Genomic DNA, 19,617 nt, shown 5'->3' with positions numbered 1-19,617 from the left:
CTGGGGCTAGAAATCTGAGATCAGAGAGTCTGCAAGGTTGATTCCTCTTGAGGACCACAAGGGAAGGATATCTGTTTTAGGCTTCTCTCCTTGGCTTATAAATGGCTGGTTTTGCCCTTTGTCTTCACATCATCTTCCCTCTGTATGTGTCTATATCTAAATTTCCTCCTCTTATAAAGACATTAGTCACATAGAAAGTGAAGTCGCTCAGTCGTGTCCGACTCTTTGTGACCCCGTGGACTGTAGCCTACCAGGCTTCTCCATCCATGGGATTCTCCAGGCAAGAATACTGGAGTGGATTACCATTTCCTTCTCCAAGGGCCCACCATGATGACCTTCTTTTAACTTAATTACCCGTGTAAAGATACTATCTTCAAATACAGCCATATTGTGAGATACTTGGGGTTAGGACTTAAGTGTATGGATTTTGAGTGGAATACAATTCACCTCATAACAATACATTACAAAGGGCTATCTAATAATAAGTGATAAACTATAGTTTGTAATTCTTCACATTGCACTATGTATTCAAAATATTATAGTAAAGTTTTATTCTGGTGGGCACATAGATAGGAATAAAAAGGCACCATACTTTCCTTCTTTAAAACCTAAAATTTAATACACAACTGTGTTTTCATTCCATATGGTGAATTTGTAAGTCAAAAGATAACATCTTTTACTCTGGAGGAATAAAGTATAACTGTTGTGTACACACCATTCCGGTTCCTATCTCTTAGGGCATCTCTTTGTTTGACTGTTAGTTGTAGAGGGTTGTTTGGAAGGTTATTAGGGAAGTTGCACAGGAGTGGGTGACTAGCTTATTGCCAGGATCAAAGAATTCTAAATTAGTCTTTTGTTGAAGGGTAAATACTCGCCCACTTGGAAGTTTTGTGCCAATGGTGGTGTTTTACTCAAAGTGTGTAATTGCTAGATTGCTTATCATAGCTGGTAAGCCATAAATACTGGCTGTGCAGTAAACTCCAAATGCAACTTTGTGGCCCTGGGATAGAGGGGAATGCAAAGAAGGAGATCCCTTCATGGAAAGTGCCAAGTTTTTTATTCACTGGGATTGCAGGTGGAGGACTGTTAATTATGGAAAGAAAGGCAACCAGACAGTCACATACTATAGGGCAGAAAGGAGAATGGGTCGTGAGGGCCATTGGAAGCATGCATTAATATTGCAAAAAAGAAAGACTTGCAAATACTTTTGTAGTTCAGATTTTCCTATTTGATTGAATAATTAACTGTTAAATAGGCATAGTGGAGTCATCTTAAATGGTCCTTTAGAGATGCATGATTTGTATCTACAAAAAAACTATTGTGTAACAGGAAAACTGGAAAACAGCTAACTTGGCTAAACAAAACCAAGGCGTTTTAGCCTCTAAAAACAACTTTGTGCATTCTGATTTAATTTTCTGAAATGAGATTAGTATGTAGCAGATTGAAAGGTTACCACTAGTAGATAAAATGCTCCATTCTTCTCCAGGATACTGTCCAGAGTGAAATCTAAGGATTCTCAGTTGCTTAATTAGTAATGTGCTCAGTTGCATTTTTATCATCACAGCAAGCTTGAGGACTTTATTGAGTTCTTTTTATTTTTTCTGCCAGGAAGACTGTGAGCTTTGGCTATAGAAATATTTCTGATCCACATCAAATGTAGGATTCTTACTGAATTAATTTAGCATGTGCATACTGGTTTCCAATGCAGAAATAGAAACGTACAGATTTTTGACACAGGTTTATCATAATGTGTTATTTGATGTAATATCATGATCTATCAAGGTGTCGTCCCTTATAAGTATCTCTGCCATGACATCTTTCATGTGTTTGTTTCTAAATATTCAGAGAATAAAAGCAGAGTATGTGCATTTGTTCATAACTGGTCTCTGACTGTTTATTCAGTCACGCATTCTATACCTATTCCTATGCAGGTGCTAGGTACCGGGTGATCAGTGACACATGATTCCTGTACTCGAGAAAGTGAAAGTGAAGTCACTCAGTCGTGTCCGACTCTTTGTGACCTCATGGACTGTAGCCTACCACGTTCCTCCTTCCATGGGATTTTCCAGGCAAGGGTATTGGAGTGGGTTGCCATTTCGTTCTCCAGGGGATCTTCCCGAACCAGGGAATAGAACCTAAGTCTCCCACATTGTAGGCAGACACTTTACCATCTGAGCCACCAGGGAAGCCAACCTTTACTGTTTTTGGAGAAGTGGAGGCTACACAGCTAGCCTCCAGCTAGCTACACAGCTACCGTTACACAGCTACCGTTAACAAGATGAGTTTGAACTTTGAGGGTCTGGATTTTTTTTTTTTCGATAGTAAATACTATAGTACTACATGATCTGTGGTTGGTTGAATATGCATATGTGGAGGGACTGCATTTATGGAGGGCTGACTTTATACATGGATTTTCAACTAAAGGAGAGGTTGGCCCTGCTAATCCCTATGTAGTTCAAGGGCCAGCCATACTGTGAACAAGAACATGCAGTAGAATATATACTTAAATATCGAGAGGAGGATGGGATGTTAGGGGAGACCCTACAAAGAGAACCATTGCAGGAGGGTGATAAAGGCAGTACTGCCTGAAAAAATGGATTTCTCAGCAGAGGCATGAAGGATGAGAAGAGGGAACTGGACCAGGAAGGGAGGAATAGACTGACATGCGTATTCTGTACTGTCCTGTCACCCTTGGGTAACTTCAAGCTTTGTCAAAAATTAACCTTTTACATTTTGGTGTCTTGTAATGGAAATTTCATCACTATAACTTCTAGAACTTATTTAGATAGAGTAATTACTTAGATAAAAAATTGTCAGTGTAATTTCTGAGAACCGTATTTGAAATCTTTTTTTTATCTCTCAACTCATTCCTTACTTGCTGCTGCTGCTAAGTCACTTCAGTCGTGTCTGACTCTGTGCAGTGCCATAGATGGCAGCCCACCAGGCTCCCCTGTCCCTGGGATTCTCCAGGCAAGAACACTGGAGTCAGTTGCCATATCCTTCTCCAATGCAGGAAAGTGAAAAGTGAAACTGAAGTCGCTCAGCTGTGTCTGACTCTTAGCGACCCCATGGACTGCAGCCCACCAGGCTCCTCCATCCATGGGATTTTCCAGGAAGGAGTACTGGAGTGGGGTGCCACTGCCTTCTCCTAACCCTCTCTTTTTGGTCATCTCTTTTGTTTCTTTCTTCTGTGCTATCTTTTATATTTTCATCTTGAGCAGTTTTTATTTGGCCCTTTGATTCATGAACTGAATGGCTACTTTTGCTCATGGGTTTTCCCTGGGCCCTGAGGAGCTCACTGTAGACCAGGAGTTACACACCTCAGCCATTGCCCAGGCGAGCACGATTTATCACCTGCAGACTTGAAAATGTGGCTGGCTGGTAAAGTGTGCCATTTATTGAGCTGGTTTGGGGTAGAAATGTAATTCTCAGACCTTTTAACTGAATCTTTAAATATACATGCATTCAAAAGACATTATTAATAGACCTACAACTTTCCTGTTTTGAACAACAGGGCATCCCATTTGGACAAGACAGATGCCAACTGTATGTCTCAAGAGAGTTCTTTATTTTAGACAGGAAACTGAAAATTTTAAATTCCAAGTAATTTTATTTTATAAAAGATTTAGAATGAGACAGCAAAATCAGTGCCATATTTGGTATAGAGTAGTTTGCTTGTAAACAACCTAAGACTTCTTTCACATTGACCTTAGATTTGTCTGCTCTGTTATATATGTTGTGAAGGGTAAAAGGAAAACCTTTAAGAATAGAGCACTTCTGGTCGTCACAATGGTTCCAATTCTGGAGAAAAATCTCTCATAGATAGTATTCTCATTGGAGATGTTTCCTGCCTACTGGCCTAATCTAACTTTTCATTTTAGTTTATTTCTCAGTTTGATGCATTTAAAATACAGTTTGTTTCCTTTTCTGGAGTGGGGCAGATATTGCTGTCTCTTTTGATTATCTGTTTTTTTAAAGGAAATGTTGATTACGAAGAAAGAGAAATAAAACAGGATCAAACGAAACTGAGAGCAGAAATTAGATAATCCAAGAAGACCCAAATGTATTCTCTGTTTTTCCACTCAAAATTTACCATGATTCATGTTTAAGTTTCTAGACTTCAAGTTCACTGTATTTTAAAATGTCATTTAGGATGGTTCTGGTGTTATTGGTTTGTTTTAACTTCAATTTCTAAAAGATACAGAAACAAGAAATACCTGGGTGATTTTTTTCCCTTCCTATTCACATTTAAATAAGAAAGTTCTTGAGTAATAGTGGCTTTTGACAAATCCAGAATTTTGGGGTGAATTCTACTTCATGTTAATAAAATCTCTCACTTGCAGTCTGCACATTTTCTCACAGTTAGCCGAGCGATCTTAATCCAGAATATTTAACAGGTATTCAAAACAGAAGTCTCAAGGAAATGAACAAAGGGTCACAGAAAACAGCTTAAACAATCTCCTACTGGCTATATTTGAGACAGTTTTAGCATCCAAAAGAATGATGGCAAAGAGTATGACAAGTTTTCTTGAGTGGAAAAGTAATTAAAAAAAAAATAGTAATCCATGACTTCAGAGATGCATAAAGATGTGGGAGAGGAAACTAATTAATACAGAAGGAATGATAGAATTAGGAATGTCACCATCTTGCAACTATCAATATGGTAATATCTTCTGACAGTGATTGTTAATATTTGCTCTAACCATCAGGTAAAAGGGGAAGAGGGTGCCTTTGGCAACAGGGAAGTATGTCACATAATCCTGGAACTAAGTGACCTAAGTGCTGAATATCACCAAAAGGTTCACACTGACATTGTGTGCTTCCTCATGTGATGGAATAGGAAGTACATTCATATAGAGCTCTTGACAAACATTTTTAGCATGAATCTAACTATGAGAGGATAGTCACACAATCCAGATAGTTTTATATGCTAGAAGAAAACTGGTCTGAACAATTCAAAAATATTAACTTAAACAAGACAAAAATTATAGGAGACTTTTGTTCTAGATTAAAGGAGACTAATGCAGCACATGTTCCTTGATTGGATCCTCGTATGGGGAGAACGTTACAGACAGATTGGAATGACTGGGGAAGTTTGAGTATGGAATATAGATTAGATTTTATTCTCTCTGTGTTAAATCTCTTGGTTGTGATGTTATTGTGGTTATATACGAAAAGGTCCTTGTTTTTAGGAAATATTTGCTGAAGTTTTGGGGGTAAAATGTCATAAAATCAATAACTTCCTTTCAAATAGTTCTGAAAAATAATTTTTAGTTTTTTAAGTGCGTGTATGTATAGAGGCAAAACATGAACATACAGGTATAGCAAAATGTCAGTGTAGGTGAAGGGCACGTGATGGCTCATAGTACTGTTCCTTTACTTTTCTATAGGTTGGAAATGTTTCAAAATATATATTTGTGCAGATCAGGCAATTTCACAGAAAATTTTCCATTTCCAGATTTTCTGGAAAAATGGCAGTCTGTCACCTGAGATTCCTTAGATCCTGCTTGACGATAATTGGATACATAGCAGCTGCCTCCTTTAGAAAGGGTGAAGCATTTTTCCGTTTTTCATAGTCTTTACCCTTCCCTTTTGCCTGATACATGTCCACTAACTCCTTGACATTACCTGCCTGGTGATTATATGCATTTGTTGATTTCCTCAGTGAAGTAGGTTGTGATAAAGCTATTTCCATACGCCAGAACTCTGGTAAGTTACTTAGAGCCCTAGCACACGAGGTTACCACTGGATCTGGGTAGCACTTGACATGGTTCTCATATCAGCTGATGAGCTTCACTGGGTCCTTTGGTTATAGACTGAGTATCTGTCATCCCCAAATGCATACAGTTTTGTCACGAGAGACATCAAATTTTAAAATGTATTTGTAAAAACTGTTCAAAACTTGCTTGATAGGTAGTATAAATATTAAAATTCTCTTTCAGATTTAATGGGTCACAAAATTGGGCTCTCTGGATTCTGTCTTGCAAAATCAGTTGGACAGTCTTGCAAGATTATTGAATACACTACTTAAAAGGTTTTCAGTGTGACATGCCGAATCTTTTAACAAAAAAAAACATTTTGTGGAAACGTTTATAGATGTCAGTGCAGAAAGTAGGGTATAAGCTTCAATTACCTTTGTAAGTTGTTCTATCCTATGTTTAAGTGATTGCTTTCCTGTTCCACACCCAGGGAGGGCACCAGGTCTTTCTGGGTAATCATGGCGCTGAGCCTTCCCCCAGAATTAAAGAGCTATATCTAGTACAGGTTGGGGCTCAGTTAGCCAGTGACATGGTTCAAACACACAGAGGGAAGGAAAGAAAAGGACTAGTGCTGGAGTCAGGCTTGCAAGGCAAGCATATCTGCCTCATACTTGATCCATTTTTGTGGGTTTTTCATCCCTATGTAATTTGCTGTTCTTGAAAATGCTAGCAGCATCTCTGCAGTTCCATGCATTTATAAGATTTTTGCCTTGTGAAGTAAACAGTGAGAACTTTTCTTAGAGAATTTGACAGAAGTGAACATAGAGTCTCCTGGTATTTTAGGTAGAATCCATCTAGTTTCATCCATCCATTTTAGTTGGCGTCACAGAATGTGTGTGAGAGAGCAGCTTGAGTTGACCTGGGGTTCAGCAAGAATAACGTATCTGGGGCTTTCCCCTTCCATTAAAGCCCTAGATCTCACACTTCCGTGCCTGATTAACTAGATAGTAGTACAGCTTTTGCCCAAAGAGACGCATTTTGCCTACAGATAGACTGATGTGAATATTCCAAGTAGGGCTTTGCTCAAATCTTGGGCTAGGATAGAAAATCACTCTTTCTCCTGAATTCCAGAAATAGCAACAAAAGCTCAGAGGAAATTAGCCTCCCTTGCTCCATTTACCTTCTCCAGTTTTCCCTCCCGTCCAGCTGGCCACACCAGCTTTAGAAGGAATTCATCTGTCATCTTCTACTTTCTCTAAGGTTCCAGGCTCTATCTGGAACCCAAGTTGCTCTTGAAAATGTTTTCATAGACTGAAAGGCAACTTCCCACAACATATGTTCACCTGTCTGCTGCTTTCTTGTCCACTATTGAGAGTCTGATATTCCCTTGTCTGTCTTTCAGGATTTCACATGAAGTAACCACTTAACCAGCTAAATGGCTGGAAAGCTGTTTGTCTTTGCATTTGTAGCATCAGGATGATTGATAGCTGAAGATATTTCTGGCACGTTTGTCTTTGGGGATTAACTGCATTGTCTTTATGTTACATGAATTTATTCCTTGTAATTTTGCACATTTTTAATATTTGTATTTACCACCACTGTGGATCATAATTACTAAATAGAGATTCTTAGGTATTTAACCTTACTTTTGTATGCAGTTAGCTTCCCTGGTGGCTCAGGTGATAAAAGCATCTGTTTGTAATGCAGGAGACATGGGTTCGATCCCTGGGTCGGGAAGATCCCCTGGAGAAGGAAATTGGCAACCCACTCCAGTTCTCTTGCCTGAAAAATTCCATGGATGGAGGAGTCTCATAGGCTACAGTCCACGAGGTCGCAAAGAGTCGGACCTGACTGAGCGATTTCACTTTCACTTGTATGCAGTCATTGATTCCTCCTTTTTCCATACAGGATAAGTAATATTTAAAAACATGAAGATGCAGATTCATTTTTCTGATTAGTAAAGCAATTCAATAAGCATTTGTAAACTGTAAACTGTCATTTCTTCACCTTCATTTATTCTCATCAGCGATAGTAGGCATTGACTAGATAGCCAGTGTGTCCCTGTCATTGAGTCATTTTTTTTCTCTTTTTCATCCAGAAGTACTGTTTATTTCTGTTCATTTAGTTATTATATTGAATGTTTGCTTTTGATTTTAAGCCTCTTATCCTAAAAATGGGCATGACCGAAGTTGCATATTTTCCATGCCCTTAGTTTATTATATATATATATATAATTGTTAAAGAGAGTAGCTAAGTCAGCTCGTTGGCAAATCTGAGAGAGCATATTATGTTATGCTGGGCATATCTGTAAATGAGCCCTGTGGATGAGAACTAGACAGAGGGTTACAGAGAAATAATGCTGATGTCATTTCTTTGGAATGAAGGGGCTGCTGTTACAACCATAAATACATTCTATAGCTAGCAGCTAAGTGTCTAGCTCTATTCCTTTTCTAAGAAGGGAAAAAAATGTGAAACAAGCCAAAGAAAAACATTGTGTTTATAAAGTGGGATATTTTAATTAATTTAGGCCTTACAGTTATACAAACAGTCTGAACTTACAGCTCTTTTTGGAACAAACATGAAAACCATTATTTGTGGAAAGTTTAAATTTCACATGACACATATTCCCTCTGTGTGTGGGGTTGTTTTTTGTTTTGTTTGTGTCCTTTTTCAGAAAAATGTATTTGCTTTGCTAGTGTATTTTTATTTTAAGCTTCCCTTTGCTAAAAATGCTTTATTTTCTTGGGTGGAGATGTGCGTTTAGGAGGGAGAAGGGTATAAGTTGCTTAGTTGAAGTTCTCCTTCCCTTTTTTTTTGCCTTTCCAAATAGGGTAGTTTTCACCTCTTTGGGGCATGTTTAAACTAGAAGCTTCCATCTTAATTCCTTTTTAAGAAATTCCCTACCCCCTAAGTGTCCATATCTACAAAATAAAATGCTCCCCACCCTCTCTGTTGAGGCTTCCCTGGTGGCTCAAAAGGTAAAGAATCTACCTGCAATGCAGGAGACCTGGGTTCAGTCCCTAGGTTGGGAAGATCCCCTGGAGCAGGACATGGCAACCCACTCCAGTATTCTTGCCTTGAGAATTCCATGGATAGAGGAGCCTGGCAGGCTACAGTCCATGGAGTTGCAGAGTCAGACTTGACTGAAGTGACTAACACACACACACTCACACCCACACCCACCACCCACCCAGAGCTGCCCACCCCCCCCGCCACCTCGCTGCCAACACCCCGCTCCTTTGGCAGGCTATCTGAGAATGCCCCGTAATGTTTTACTGATCACAGCCTTTACTGCAGAGAAAAGGCTCTTAAATATTAAGAAGGTGATGATATAAAAGGTGAGTTACCGTGTCTGCCCATTTCAGCCATGGTCACAATCAAAATTGAAGCAGGTGGTTTTAATCTGTTTTCTTGCCTTATGGCAGCTTCAGTGTGGGGAAAGAGAAGCACAAAGTTGGCTTATAAGATTTGCTTCTGGATAAATTTACTTGTTACAAAACCAGAGGGCAGAAGGCAGCCCTGATAATGGAGAAAGAATCCCTTTCTTCCCAGAGCTTTACCCTTCTGCCTCTTCTGGACAATCTCTTGTTCACATTGACACACACCAAATCCTTGGGGGTCCCGGGAGGATGTAAACAAACAAGACATGGTTTCCTCTTTAAACTTGGTATGAAAGATGTCCTAATGGCAAAATCATCAGAACTGTTCTTCCTTGTTTTGTTAATTTTTGTGAGGGGATTACTTATCTCCTTTCCCTCACACTCATTGTGTGTGTGAGAGAGTGACAGAGGTAAAGAAAAAGACATCATATAAGCAAGCAGAAGCGAGATCCAGCTCTGAAATGGACTCTGTAGAGCTGGTCTCCTAGCTGTTCAATGGGAAGGGTGGGTAATAATGCATAGACTACTCCCAGGCACTGTTAAATCTTGCTTAGGGAGAGGTCTGAGTTAATTGAGTTATTTAGGTGGTAGAATCCTGGATTTGGGGATTTTCATGCCAGAAATTTTCATGCTTTCACACTAGAGTTTAGTTTATATGTGGTAAGTAACTGTCACTTTAGCTCAGTTAAACAAATTTTATTTTCACTCTTGTTTGTGCAGATTGTGTGCCTGGCATTTACTTTTTTCTCTTAGTCTGTGGCAACACAAATGAAAAAGCATGAAATAAATGTAGCGTGAATGCATTTTCTTCTTTTTTCCTTATTCACAATTCAGAATCTTGAAAGAAGGCATCCAGTCTAGCTTTGATACCACATTTCTCCTGATATAATAGGGTAATGGTCGTCCTGTCACTACCTTTCCTTCTCACACCCTGCCCTTTGTATTTCTGATCTTTGAGAAGGCAATGGCACCCCACTCCAGTACTCTTGCCTAGAAAATCCCCTGGACAGAGGAGCCTGGTAGGCTGCAGTCCATGGGGTCGCAAAGAGTCGGACACAACTGATCGACTTCACTTTCACTTTTCACTTTCATGCATTGGAGAAGGAAATGGCAACCCACTCCAGTGTTCTTGCCTGGAGAATCCCAGGGACGGGGGAGCCTGGTGGGCTGCCGTCTATGGGGTCGCACAGAGTCGGACTGTGCGACTTAAGCGACTTGGCAGCAGCAGCAGCAGCAGAATCCTTTGTTTATTTGGCTCCATCCATGTCTACTTTTTCTTATTCTTCCTCTCCTCACGTGGCTTGTCCCCCAAAGGCCTTTGCTCTAATCATTCGACAGCTTTTTCAGAGTTTAAGAAAGAAATCCCAAAACGCAGACCCTTTCGTGGGACTTGTGGCGGGTGTCTCTGCTGCCAGCTTCGTTCTCCCATCCACATCAGCGCAAACACCCAGCAGTCCCAGCCCCCTCCTCTCCCCTCTCCGCACCCTCTCCGTCGGGACTCCTCATTCCTGGTGATGCAGCCAGAGGTTCCAGCTTGCTCTGGGACATGTTACGTGACTTCACTTGTGCTCCTGGGGAAATGAATCCTCCTCATTTGTCCCTCAGCCTCACTTCTCAGTTGACAAAGACATGGTGCAGGTATTGTGCTCTGAACTGAGGGTGAAAACTGTGATATGCGGGAAAGACTGCAGTCCTGCCTGCTGCTGTAAAACGGAGTGGAGAAGGTCCATCTTGCCAAGGAGTTTGTAAAGATCAGCACAGCGACAGTGCCCGACCAGCACATGTCTACATGCTCAGGAAATACCAGCTTTCCTTATTATAAGGCAGACACGAGAAGTCCTGACCTCTCTCTGGAAGTTGTTTAGTTGTTTTTCTCTCAGTCAGCCTTTCATTTGTCTGTCTGGCTCTTACCTGAAACCCATTTCTTTTTTTTTTTTTCTTTCCAGTCTTGAACAGATCTTTCTCCCCATCCCTCACCTCCTTCTAACTCAACCTCCTTTCCCATTTTTCCTTTTTCTCTCACCTGTGTGTGTTTGAAAGCTGGCTGGGGGAAGGAGGTCTTCAATTTTTTTTTTTTAAACACTCTTTCATGCCCCATGTCTAGTTACAGTCCAGAGGATTCTTCCTTTGCAGAGCTCTTCAGTCCTTTCTTTGTTGGATAGGCGATCATCTCTCTTCTCATCTAAAACTTTTATTAAGCGGTCCCCAACCTTTTTGGCACCAGGGACCAGCTTTGTGGAAGATGATTTTTCCACAGATGGGGTGTAGAAGGTGGTTCAGGCAGTAATGGGAGTGATGGGGATCTGAGATGAAGCTTCCCTGGCTCACCCGCCCACCTTCACCTCCTGCTGTGCAACCTGGTTGCTACCAGGTCATGGGACGGGGGAAGGTTGGTGGTGGTTGGAGACCCCTGCTTTATTACCTCAAAAATAAGGTTTGGCTTCTTGTCCTGAGACATTTTAAATGTCTGTCAGAACAGCTAGCTGTTTGAATGTATCTAGTGTTTGAATTGTATCTCTGTTGACTGTTTGAAACCATAGGGTCCTTCAAACTCTGTAATAACCAGTGATTCACAAAGTTTTGTGTTTAACAACTGAACCAGTTCCTTTATTGCAACTGTGCTCATGTGTTTTCTACTGACAGTTAACTTCTGAGATACACAGTATTTACAATTGACTCAGTAGGAATTCCCAGAAAACGTGAGGCTATGTTTTGACTTATGGGTATAGTCCATTGTCTATATCTTAACTTGAATACATGATTATAAATGAGCTTAGGACATTCAGTCTTTTGAAGGTGCCTTTTCTTTTAGTTGCAATTTTAAAAAATATTATATTGCCACCAACCCATTTATTTTTCTCACCAAAATAAAGGTAAACATGTTCTGCCAAGCAGAATGCAATGGGAAAAAAAAAAAAAAAAAGGAACTGATTCCTTTAAGGTGGAGCCAACTAGAAGTTCTTGTTATTTTTTTGTGTAGGCTTGGTTTATGTACTGAGTCGACAAGTAGGCACTGGGCTCTGAGCCTGCAGGATCTATGCGAGGCACTCTGGGCTGCATTGTGAGCGTGTCCTACAGTGGGGTCAGGAGCTGAAGTATATGCTGTGGCCTCTTCTCGTGCCCCCTACATGTGAAACTAGGGGTGGCATTTTTAAGTGCTAGAAAAAAAGAATGTGTGCCAGAGGTCTTTGTGTGACCCACAAGGTTTCAAATATTTAACTCGCTGGTTATCAACAGAAATGTATGGGCTTTCCCAGGTGGCACAGTGGTAAAAAATCCACCTGCCAAAGCAGGAGACGCAAGAGAGATATGTTTGATCCTTGGGGTGGGAAAGATCCTCTGGAGAAGGGAATGGCTACCCGCTCCAGTATTCTTGCTTGGAGAATTCCATGGACAGAGGAGCCTGGCAGGCTACAGTCCTTGGGGTCGCAAAGAGTCAGACACGACTGAGCAACTAACAATTTTACTTTTTCAAATTATTGACAGAAAAATGTATCTGCTCCAGATCTATAGTTTAACTTCCTTCCTCAAGCATTTATTTTAGCAGAAAAGAATAAATGAGGGAACAATTAAATAGGAGAATTAATGTCTGATTTTGATGACTGCTGGACAGGAGAATAGGTAGGATAAGAGAATGACTAGAGGAAACCTGGGGCAGTGGATAGGGGTTGAGATGGGATTCTTTGAAATTGGACCTGAACGTTGCGAATGCACAGTCTGTGAAGAGCTGGGCTTACTAACCTGTTCTCACCCCTAGTCCATTCCCCCTCCTCCTCCAAATGTCTGCTTGCCTATCGTATTCAGCTAGATGTTGGTTTGTAGGAAACTTCTAGAAGTTCTCTCACTTGGAGAGCCTTTACCATGGCACCTGTCACTCTGTAATCACCTATTTGCTTCCATTCCTCACCCCCAACCCCCCCCCACTAGACCTGAGATATCTTGGGGTCAAGGACATGACTTGGTAATCATGTATCTCTAGGTATATAGCTCATAAACTAGTTGAACGGTTAAGTTAATCTGTAGATTCAAAATTAGATTCTGTCAAGCAAGTTGTGAAAGTCAGATGTTTCCTTTAGCAAAACAGGTTCTTAAGTTTAAATTCTGTCCTTTATCCTATTTATACATATCCTTCCCACCCCATCCTCTCTTCTCCAACCAATTCTCCCCTTTCATTTCAAAAACAATTGTTGCTCCACCCCAAAACTTGCCCGTCTCCCCATCTTATTTAAAAATGCTATCCTTTCAGTTGATCCAGCCCCAAACTAGGGATTCTCTTTGATTCTTCACATTCCCTCATCCTTGCCTATCATGCCCTTTCCTTTAGCACCTATACCTCTAGAACCATACCTGTTTTTAGCATCTTTACTACCACCTCCAGCTCGGGCCAGTTCCACCCTTCAACTGGACCAGTGCAGCAGTGTGCTGACTGGTCTTTCTGCCCCTACTCTTAGCTTCCATATATCCATTATTCATGCAGACAAGCAGATATTTTCAAACTCAATAATATTGTGTCAGTCCCTCCACTAAAACATGCCAGTGGTTTCTTATCAAACTTAGAATAAAAATTGAGTTAAAAAACCTGAACTCACAGTGCTGCATGAACTGGCCCGTATCTTCAACCTCATCTCCTCATTGCTCTCAGCATCTAGCTGCACTGGTCTCCTGCGTTTCCTCCTTAGGGTTCTCTATTAACTGTTGCCTGTTGAATTATTAGGTGGAATTCCGTGTTAATCTAGTCAGCTCTGTGAATATGTAAACCAATAGTAGTGTCAAGTTAACACAATTACAGTGAAATAAATCTGCACCCGCGAAGACATCCCCATTCCTGATTTTATCATCATGCTTGTGGTACCAAAAGTTCATGGTAACAGGCAACTGACTTAATGATAACCCTTGTTAAAGGCCTTGGGAAAGGAAGTTGACAGCCTTACTGATTTCTAATGGTGTTAACTGATTTCTCTTTTTCTCCCTCTTTTTGCCATGCAGAGTATGAGCTGGAAGTAAAGAGGGTGCAAGACATTCTTTCGGGAATAGAGAAGCCACAGGTATGTCTTCTGGATTTCTCGGCATAAATGGTGCTCTTTTAAGTATTTCAAACATGCTTTTCTTTTACCACACAGTAGGTAAGCAAAAGGGCCCCTTCCCATTGCAGATTATTCATAAACTATGAAATAGAGCTGTTATTAATGGAGCATGAAAATATAAAACAGCAGTCTTCTGTTTAGTCATGATCCACTAAAATGTCTTCTTTGTTTAGACATTCTGAATGCAATTAGGTATTCATCCCAACATCCAAGGATACACCGCCACCACCCCCACCCCCACACACACAAGGTCTACAGAAAAGTTTTCTTTTGGTAATTACCCTTTACCTGTGTAAATGTAGTAATAGTAATTTGTTGAAAACCTCAGTAATTCAAAGTATTTTTCCAGGTAAATTTCAAAAGATACTTAAATATTAACTGAGTAAAATAAGTCCAAACTGTAATGGCAAGGAAAAAAAAAACGTGGGAGTAGTGATATTGTGAGATTTCAGTTCAATTTTGCCAGATGCTTTGAAATTCAAGTGAAAAATTCAGAATGTTGATTCAGCCTTTCGTCTGAGTTCAGAGAGCCAAAGTTCTTTGGAGGGTTTTCTAGCTGAATTGGAAAACCTTACTTCTTCATGTGTTTCAAATACTGAGACTTTTAACAGAAGGGTCCAAACATGCCTCAGGGCACATAGTTGAGTTTGACTAAACCTAAAAACATGAGGTGTGCCGGACTCTGGGCACAGTAGGGCACTTGTGGAGGAGCAGGGTATTGACGCTGGGTTGGGGAGTCTGCACTTAAACCAGTAAGGAGCAGGTTGCCTTTGAGAGTTTGCGAGCAAAGACGTTATATAATCACGACTATACTTTTAGGAGGATCAAACAGTGGGCAAGTGCAGTGCAGTGAGCAGAGAGAGGATGGACCCGGGGAGATGAGACAAGTGTTAGGAATGTGTTACTGTAGTGCTGGTAGGAGACCGCGGGAGAGACTCAGGGTGATGCATCAGGTGTGGCAAGGAGAGGACGGGCACTGGAGCCATTCTAGAGAGATCCATCAGGCGTGACAACCGGTTAGGTATCAGGTGTCATGGATAGCTGGGCTTTCAGGCTTAGATGCCACCTTTCAGGAGTTGCTTCCTCTGAGCTGGCTGCCCTGACTTTTGTCGTGTCAACTGGGATGCTCTACTCAATGTCTGGGGCCACTGGTTTTTCTTCAGCTTCATTGTGTATATGTGAAATATTGTACTCTGTCTCCTTGTTTTTGTGGCTTTCCCAGTCATCTGTGAGTTCCTCTAGAAAAGTTTATGTCTGTGTCCTTTTTGTATCTTCAGTGGTATTCTTAGACATGTGGAATTTGTCTCACAAGCAGGGTATCCAGGAAGACGAGTAAGTGGGAAGTCAAAAGGATCTGGTAGATGAGTGCTGTGGAGAGAGGGCAATGAGATAGCCGTGGGGGAACGTGTGCGAGGGAGTGAGAGGAATGGATGATAGCTTTGTGGATGGGGCAGAGTGTAGGGAGAGATTAGAGAAGGCTTGAGGGCAGAGTCATAACAGGCAGATGTGCACAGTGCAGCTGAGAGAACCCGTGAGGGACTCAGAAGTCATAATGAGCGTGAGAAGGCAGTGACAGTTTAGCTGATGTCCCAGTTGTACTCAGACAGCTTCATCTGGTCTGTCACGTGTACACACACACCGTGTTTTTCTTGAGTTATACTTGGTCATTTCTTTACTGCAGATGATGCAGTCTATTTCTGAGGCTTATGTGGCTCCAGCAAGATAAAAACAGTATTTATATGCATTGGTCCTTACCCTGATTCAGTGTTTATTAAGTGCTAAAATCTTTTCAGGTTTTACAACAAGGTAGACGGGTTGTTGTGTAAATAGTCATGATGTTCAGTGTACTTATAATCAGATTGTTGTCTGAGAGGTCAAAAAGTCCCAAGTGGGTCTCATTTGGCTAAAATCAAGGTATCAGCTTGGGCTACACTCCTCTCTGGGGCAAATCTGGTTCCTCGCCCCTCCCAGTATCTAGAGGCTGCATCGCTTGCTCACACCCGTTCCAGTCTCATACCTCCTTCTCCCGACTCTGACTTTCCTGCCTCCCTCTTTTACCTGCAAAGATACTTGTTACTACCTCAGGCCCACTCAGATAAGCCAGGGTAGTCCCTTCCTCTCACGGTCCTTCACTTAATCACCTCTGCAGTCTCTTTTTACCTTTTAGGTTCCTGGGATTAGAATTCAGACATCTTGAGGGAGGCATGTTCTTCTGTCCACCACACCCAACGTTGGTCCCCAGATAAACCTCTGCTGGGTGACAGTCCACACATCCTTCTGATCCCCATTAATTGTTTATACCATTATTCTCCCTTCCTTCCTCTCCTCTCCCCTCTGTCTGAAGTTCATGTCCATGGTTGTGTCTTATTCATCTTTGTGCCCCTGGTACCTTGCACTGTCCTTGGCACAGTGTGAGCCCTTAACAAGTATTTGGTAAATAAATGTGTGGCAACTGCAGTGGCTGTAGTGAGGCTCTGCCAGGTAAGACAGATGCTGGTAGCCTGGCCAGCTCAGATGAGGCTCAGCCAGCCTGGTGGCATGTGGGGACGGCTGGGAGCCAGGGTGGGAGGCAGCAGCATGGAGGGGCGGTGGGGGGTCCTGTGAGTTGGGGCCCAACATGGCCATTAGCTGTCTTTGTGACCCTAAGCCGAGGTTTCCTCATCTTTGGAAGGTTGAATAATAAATACCACATTGGATTATCTGAGAAGTAAATTATATGCTATTTATAGAGTCCTTGGAATGGAGTATTTTCCTATAGTTTATAGCATATCATTAGGCAAAGGCGAGACTCCCTGCAACATGCTGAAGTGGGAAGGAGGGCTATTCACCTTCTAGGAAAAGAAACAGCTGCAGAAAGTTCGGCACACAGTTGTCTAAAGGATTGTTCTTGTTTTTTTCTTGCAGCCGCGTCTGGTAACACTTCCAAATAATACTCATATATTTTCCTTCAAAGTTTTGCAGATGATTTGTTTTAGGTATAGGAGCATTATCGAGGACCTGTAGATTCTAGTCATCTTTCTAGAACTTTGGGCACCCTGAATTAAGCAAGTCATTTATGCTTCAGAAACCCAGATACTATAAAAATCCAAGTACTTATACATTAAATAAAAGAGGGTACAAATATACTACGTTTTTGTCCCAAGGCTGTAACAATTAGGAGTCTTGGGGACTCTACTCATATACCACTGCCATATCAGAGAGATAAGCTAGATACTATTCTAAGTGGTTTAGGAATTAACCTCTGCAGTCCCAGCCAGCTCCAACCTGACATGGTTTAATCTGCTCTGACGTTGATGCTCGATGAATTCTCCCCCGAACTCCTGGACAGTTTGTTTTCAGTATGTAAATAAATGTAACCAGGAATTGAGGTTCTGCATCGTTTCCATCCTCTAATGTTTAGCTTGTAGAAACAATGGATTTGTTGGCTCCAGACATGAGTAAACGGCCTAAGGAGAACAACAGTCCCTACAAGAAACAATCCGCTGGAAGATAAACAGCCATAGATCTGGAGACAGATTCAAGGGTCTTCGCACTTAAGGAATTATAGTAACAGATGATTCTGAAATCCCTAAATTTGAATATCCTTTTTCTTTGAATAATGATCTCTTTGACCTTTTCGTTTTAAATTTTCCTTTATGTTTGTATTTTTTGTGATGGTACTTTAGAAGTGAAGCCAGTATTGCTATGGAAATATTTTCTTAACATACTCCCTAAATTGGATCAGCAGGCCTCCCACATAGTTAAATCCAAAGACCAGACCAAATTTAGAAGCTATTAACTTACACAGAAATATCTTTGAACATGGAGTAACAGTGTAGTAACTTTATGAGGATGAGTGGTGCTTTGGATCCAAATAATGAATATCATTTGCATAAAAGATAGTCTGAAAATTAAGACAGTAAAATTTCACAGAATAAAAATACTAGGATGAACAGGAGATAAAGGGAAAAAGAGAAAGAACACTGAGGATTCCATATGAAATAGCTGCAAGATAATGCAATCTTATCATTTGTGAACATGAGTGTAAATATATATATGCCTTTAACTAGCAGCTGTTCTCAAGTTGACATCTATATTTAATAAATACATAACAGAAACGATCTCTAATCAGTGTGTAATCATTGAGAAGTACATAGTGGTTTTTATGAGTCCTTCAGAGATACTTCAAAGTGGTTTAAGTAATTTCTATACAGACTTACAATAGTAACCTTCACAGTAGACTCTTTTATATCTCTAGCGCTGAAACAAATGTCACATTGGGCCTTGTCCAATAATTTTGTAACTGGCAATCACTACTTTTATCATCATTCAAAGGAGATTGACTTCTGTTTATGGTAGAATAGTTAAACATCAGAAAGTCAGTTAGTTTTATGGCTTCTAAACTTTTTTGGATCACTGCCATGACAGTCATTGTGATGATCAGATTAGCCGTGCCCTAGTTCAGTTCAGTGGTCACTGCAGGTGAGGAAGTTTCACCAGAAAGAGAGAGACCCTGAATGAATGAAGGGGAAGCCTCTAAGAATGCTGTCACTCCAAAGTAGGGTTGAACCCAGCCTAATTCTTAGAGTTCTGAATCTCGCATTAAGGTTATCAGCTCCCTGGATGCTTGGAGTAAAGGCCTCTACTGCTGATGATCCCCTTTTACATGACATTCTTCTGAAAGGCACCGTGTAATTCGCTGGCATCAAACCTGGGATGGAAGTGAGTTCCAAGTTCTAACGGAGACAAAGCACTCTTTCTCTCAGGATTCTAATGCCTGAAGAAAGGAAACCTGAGACCCAGAAAGGCCCAGTGAAAGTCAGGCCAGGGGGAGCACAGGAGGGACTAGGCCTCACAAGTCTGATAGTAATCTAGGTGGCAGGCTGCTCAGATCCAGGGAAGAATTCCCAGAAGCTGCCAACCTTTGAAAATGATGCTGAGTTCTCCAAGTGCACTTTCGTTAGGCTGGCCAGTGGGAAGGATGCAGAGGTCTGTGTGCAGATGACAGTTGGCCTTCCTAAGGGTTGCTAAGGGAGCCTCGGGAAAAGCTGTGTTATTTTAGTTGATACTTCAGGTGTCGTACATCACTGTTCAGTTAAGTAAGCTTAACCAAATCCTAAAGGGCTTCCCTGCGTGGCTCAGCGGTAAAGAATCTGCCGGCAATGCAGGAGATACGGGGTTCGATCTTTGGATTGAGAAGATCCCCTGGAGTAGGACTCACCCCAGTAGTCTTACTGGGAAAACTCCACAGACAGAAGAGCCTGATGGGCTTCAGTCCGTGGGGTTGCAGAGTTGGACACAACTGAGTGACTAAACCACAAAAGGGAAGAAAGTAATTTTTTGTGTGTGGTTTACATATATTGTTAAATGATTATCACAATAAGTTCAGCTAATATCCATCATCTCATATACATACAATCTAAAGAAAGAAAAGTTTTTTCTTCTTGTGGTAAAAGCTCTTAGGCTTACATTCTT

The 19,617-nt window shown here is 41.2% G+C and overlaps 1 protein-coding gene across 5 annotated transcripts in view; it reads left to right on the top strand.

The window, feature by feature from the left end:
• Window positions 1-19,617, top strand: part of FNDC3B (fibronectin type III domain containing 3B) — a 356,699-nt gene that overhangs the window by 236,664 nt on the left and 100,418 nt on the right. For all 5 annotated transcript variants that reach the window (XM_018047697.1, XM_018047701.1, XM_018047711.1 and 2 more), the window contains exon 7: window positions 14,066-14,124. In XM_018047697.1, the coding sequence (XP_017903186.1) occupies window positions 14,066-14,124 (59 nt within the window). The remainder of the gene's footprint in view (window positions 1-14,065; window positions 14,125-19,617) is intronic.

The sequence above is a fragment of the Capra hircus genome, chromosome 1 (genome assembly GCF_001704415.2).
Source record: "Capra hircus breed San Clemente chromosome 1, ASM170441v1, whole genome shotgun sequence".
Lineage (NCBI taxonomy): Eukaryota > Metazoa > Chordata > Mammalia > Artiodactyla > Bovidae > Capra > Capra hircus.
The sequence above is the reverse complement of the archived record's forward strand: the minus strand, read 5'-3'. Positions and strand labels throughout refer to the sequence as shown.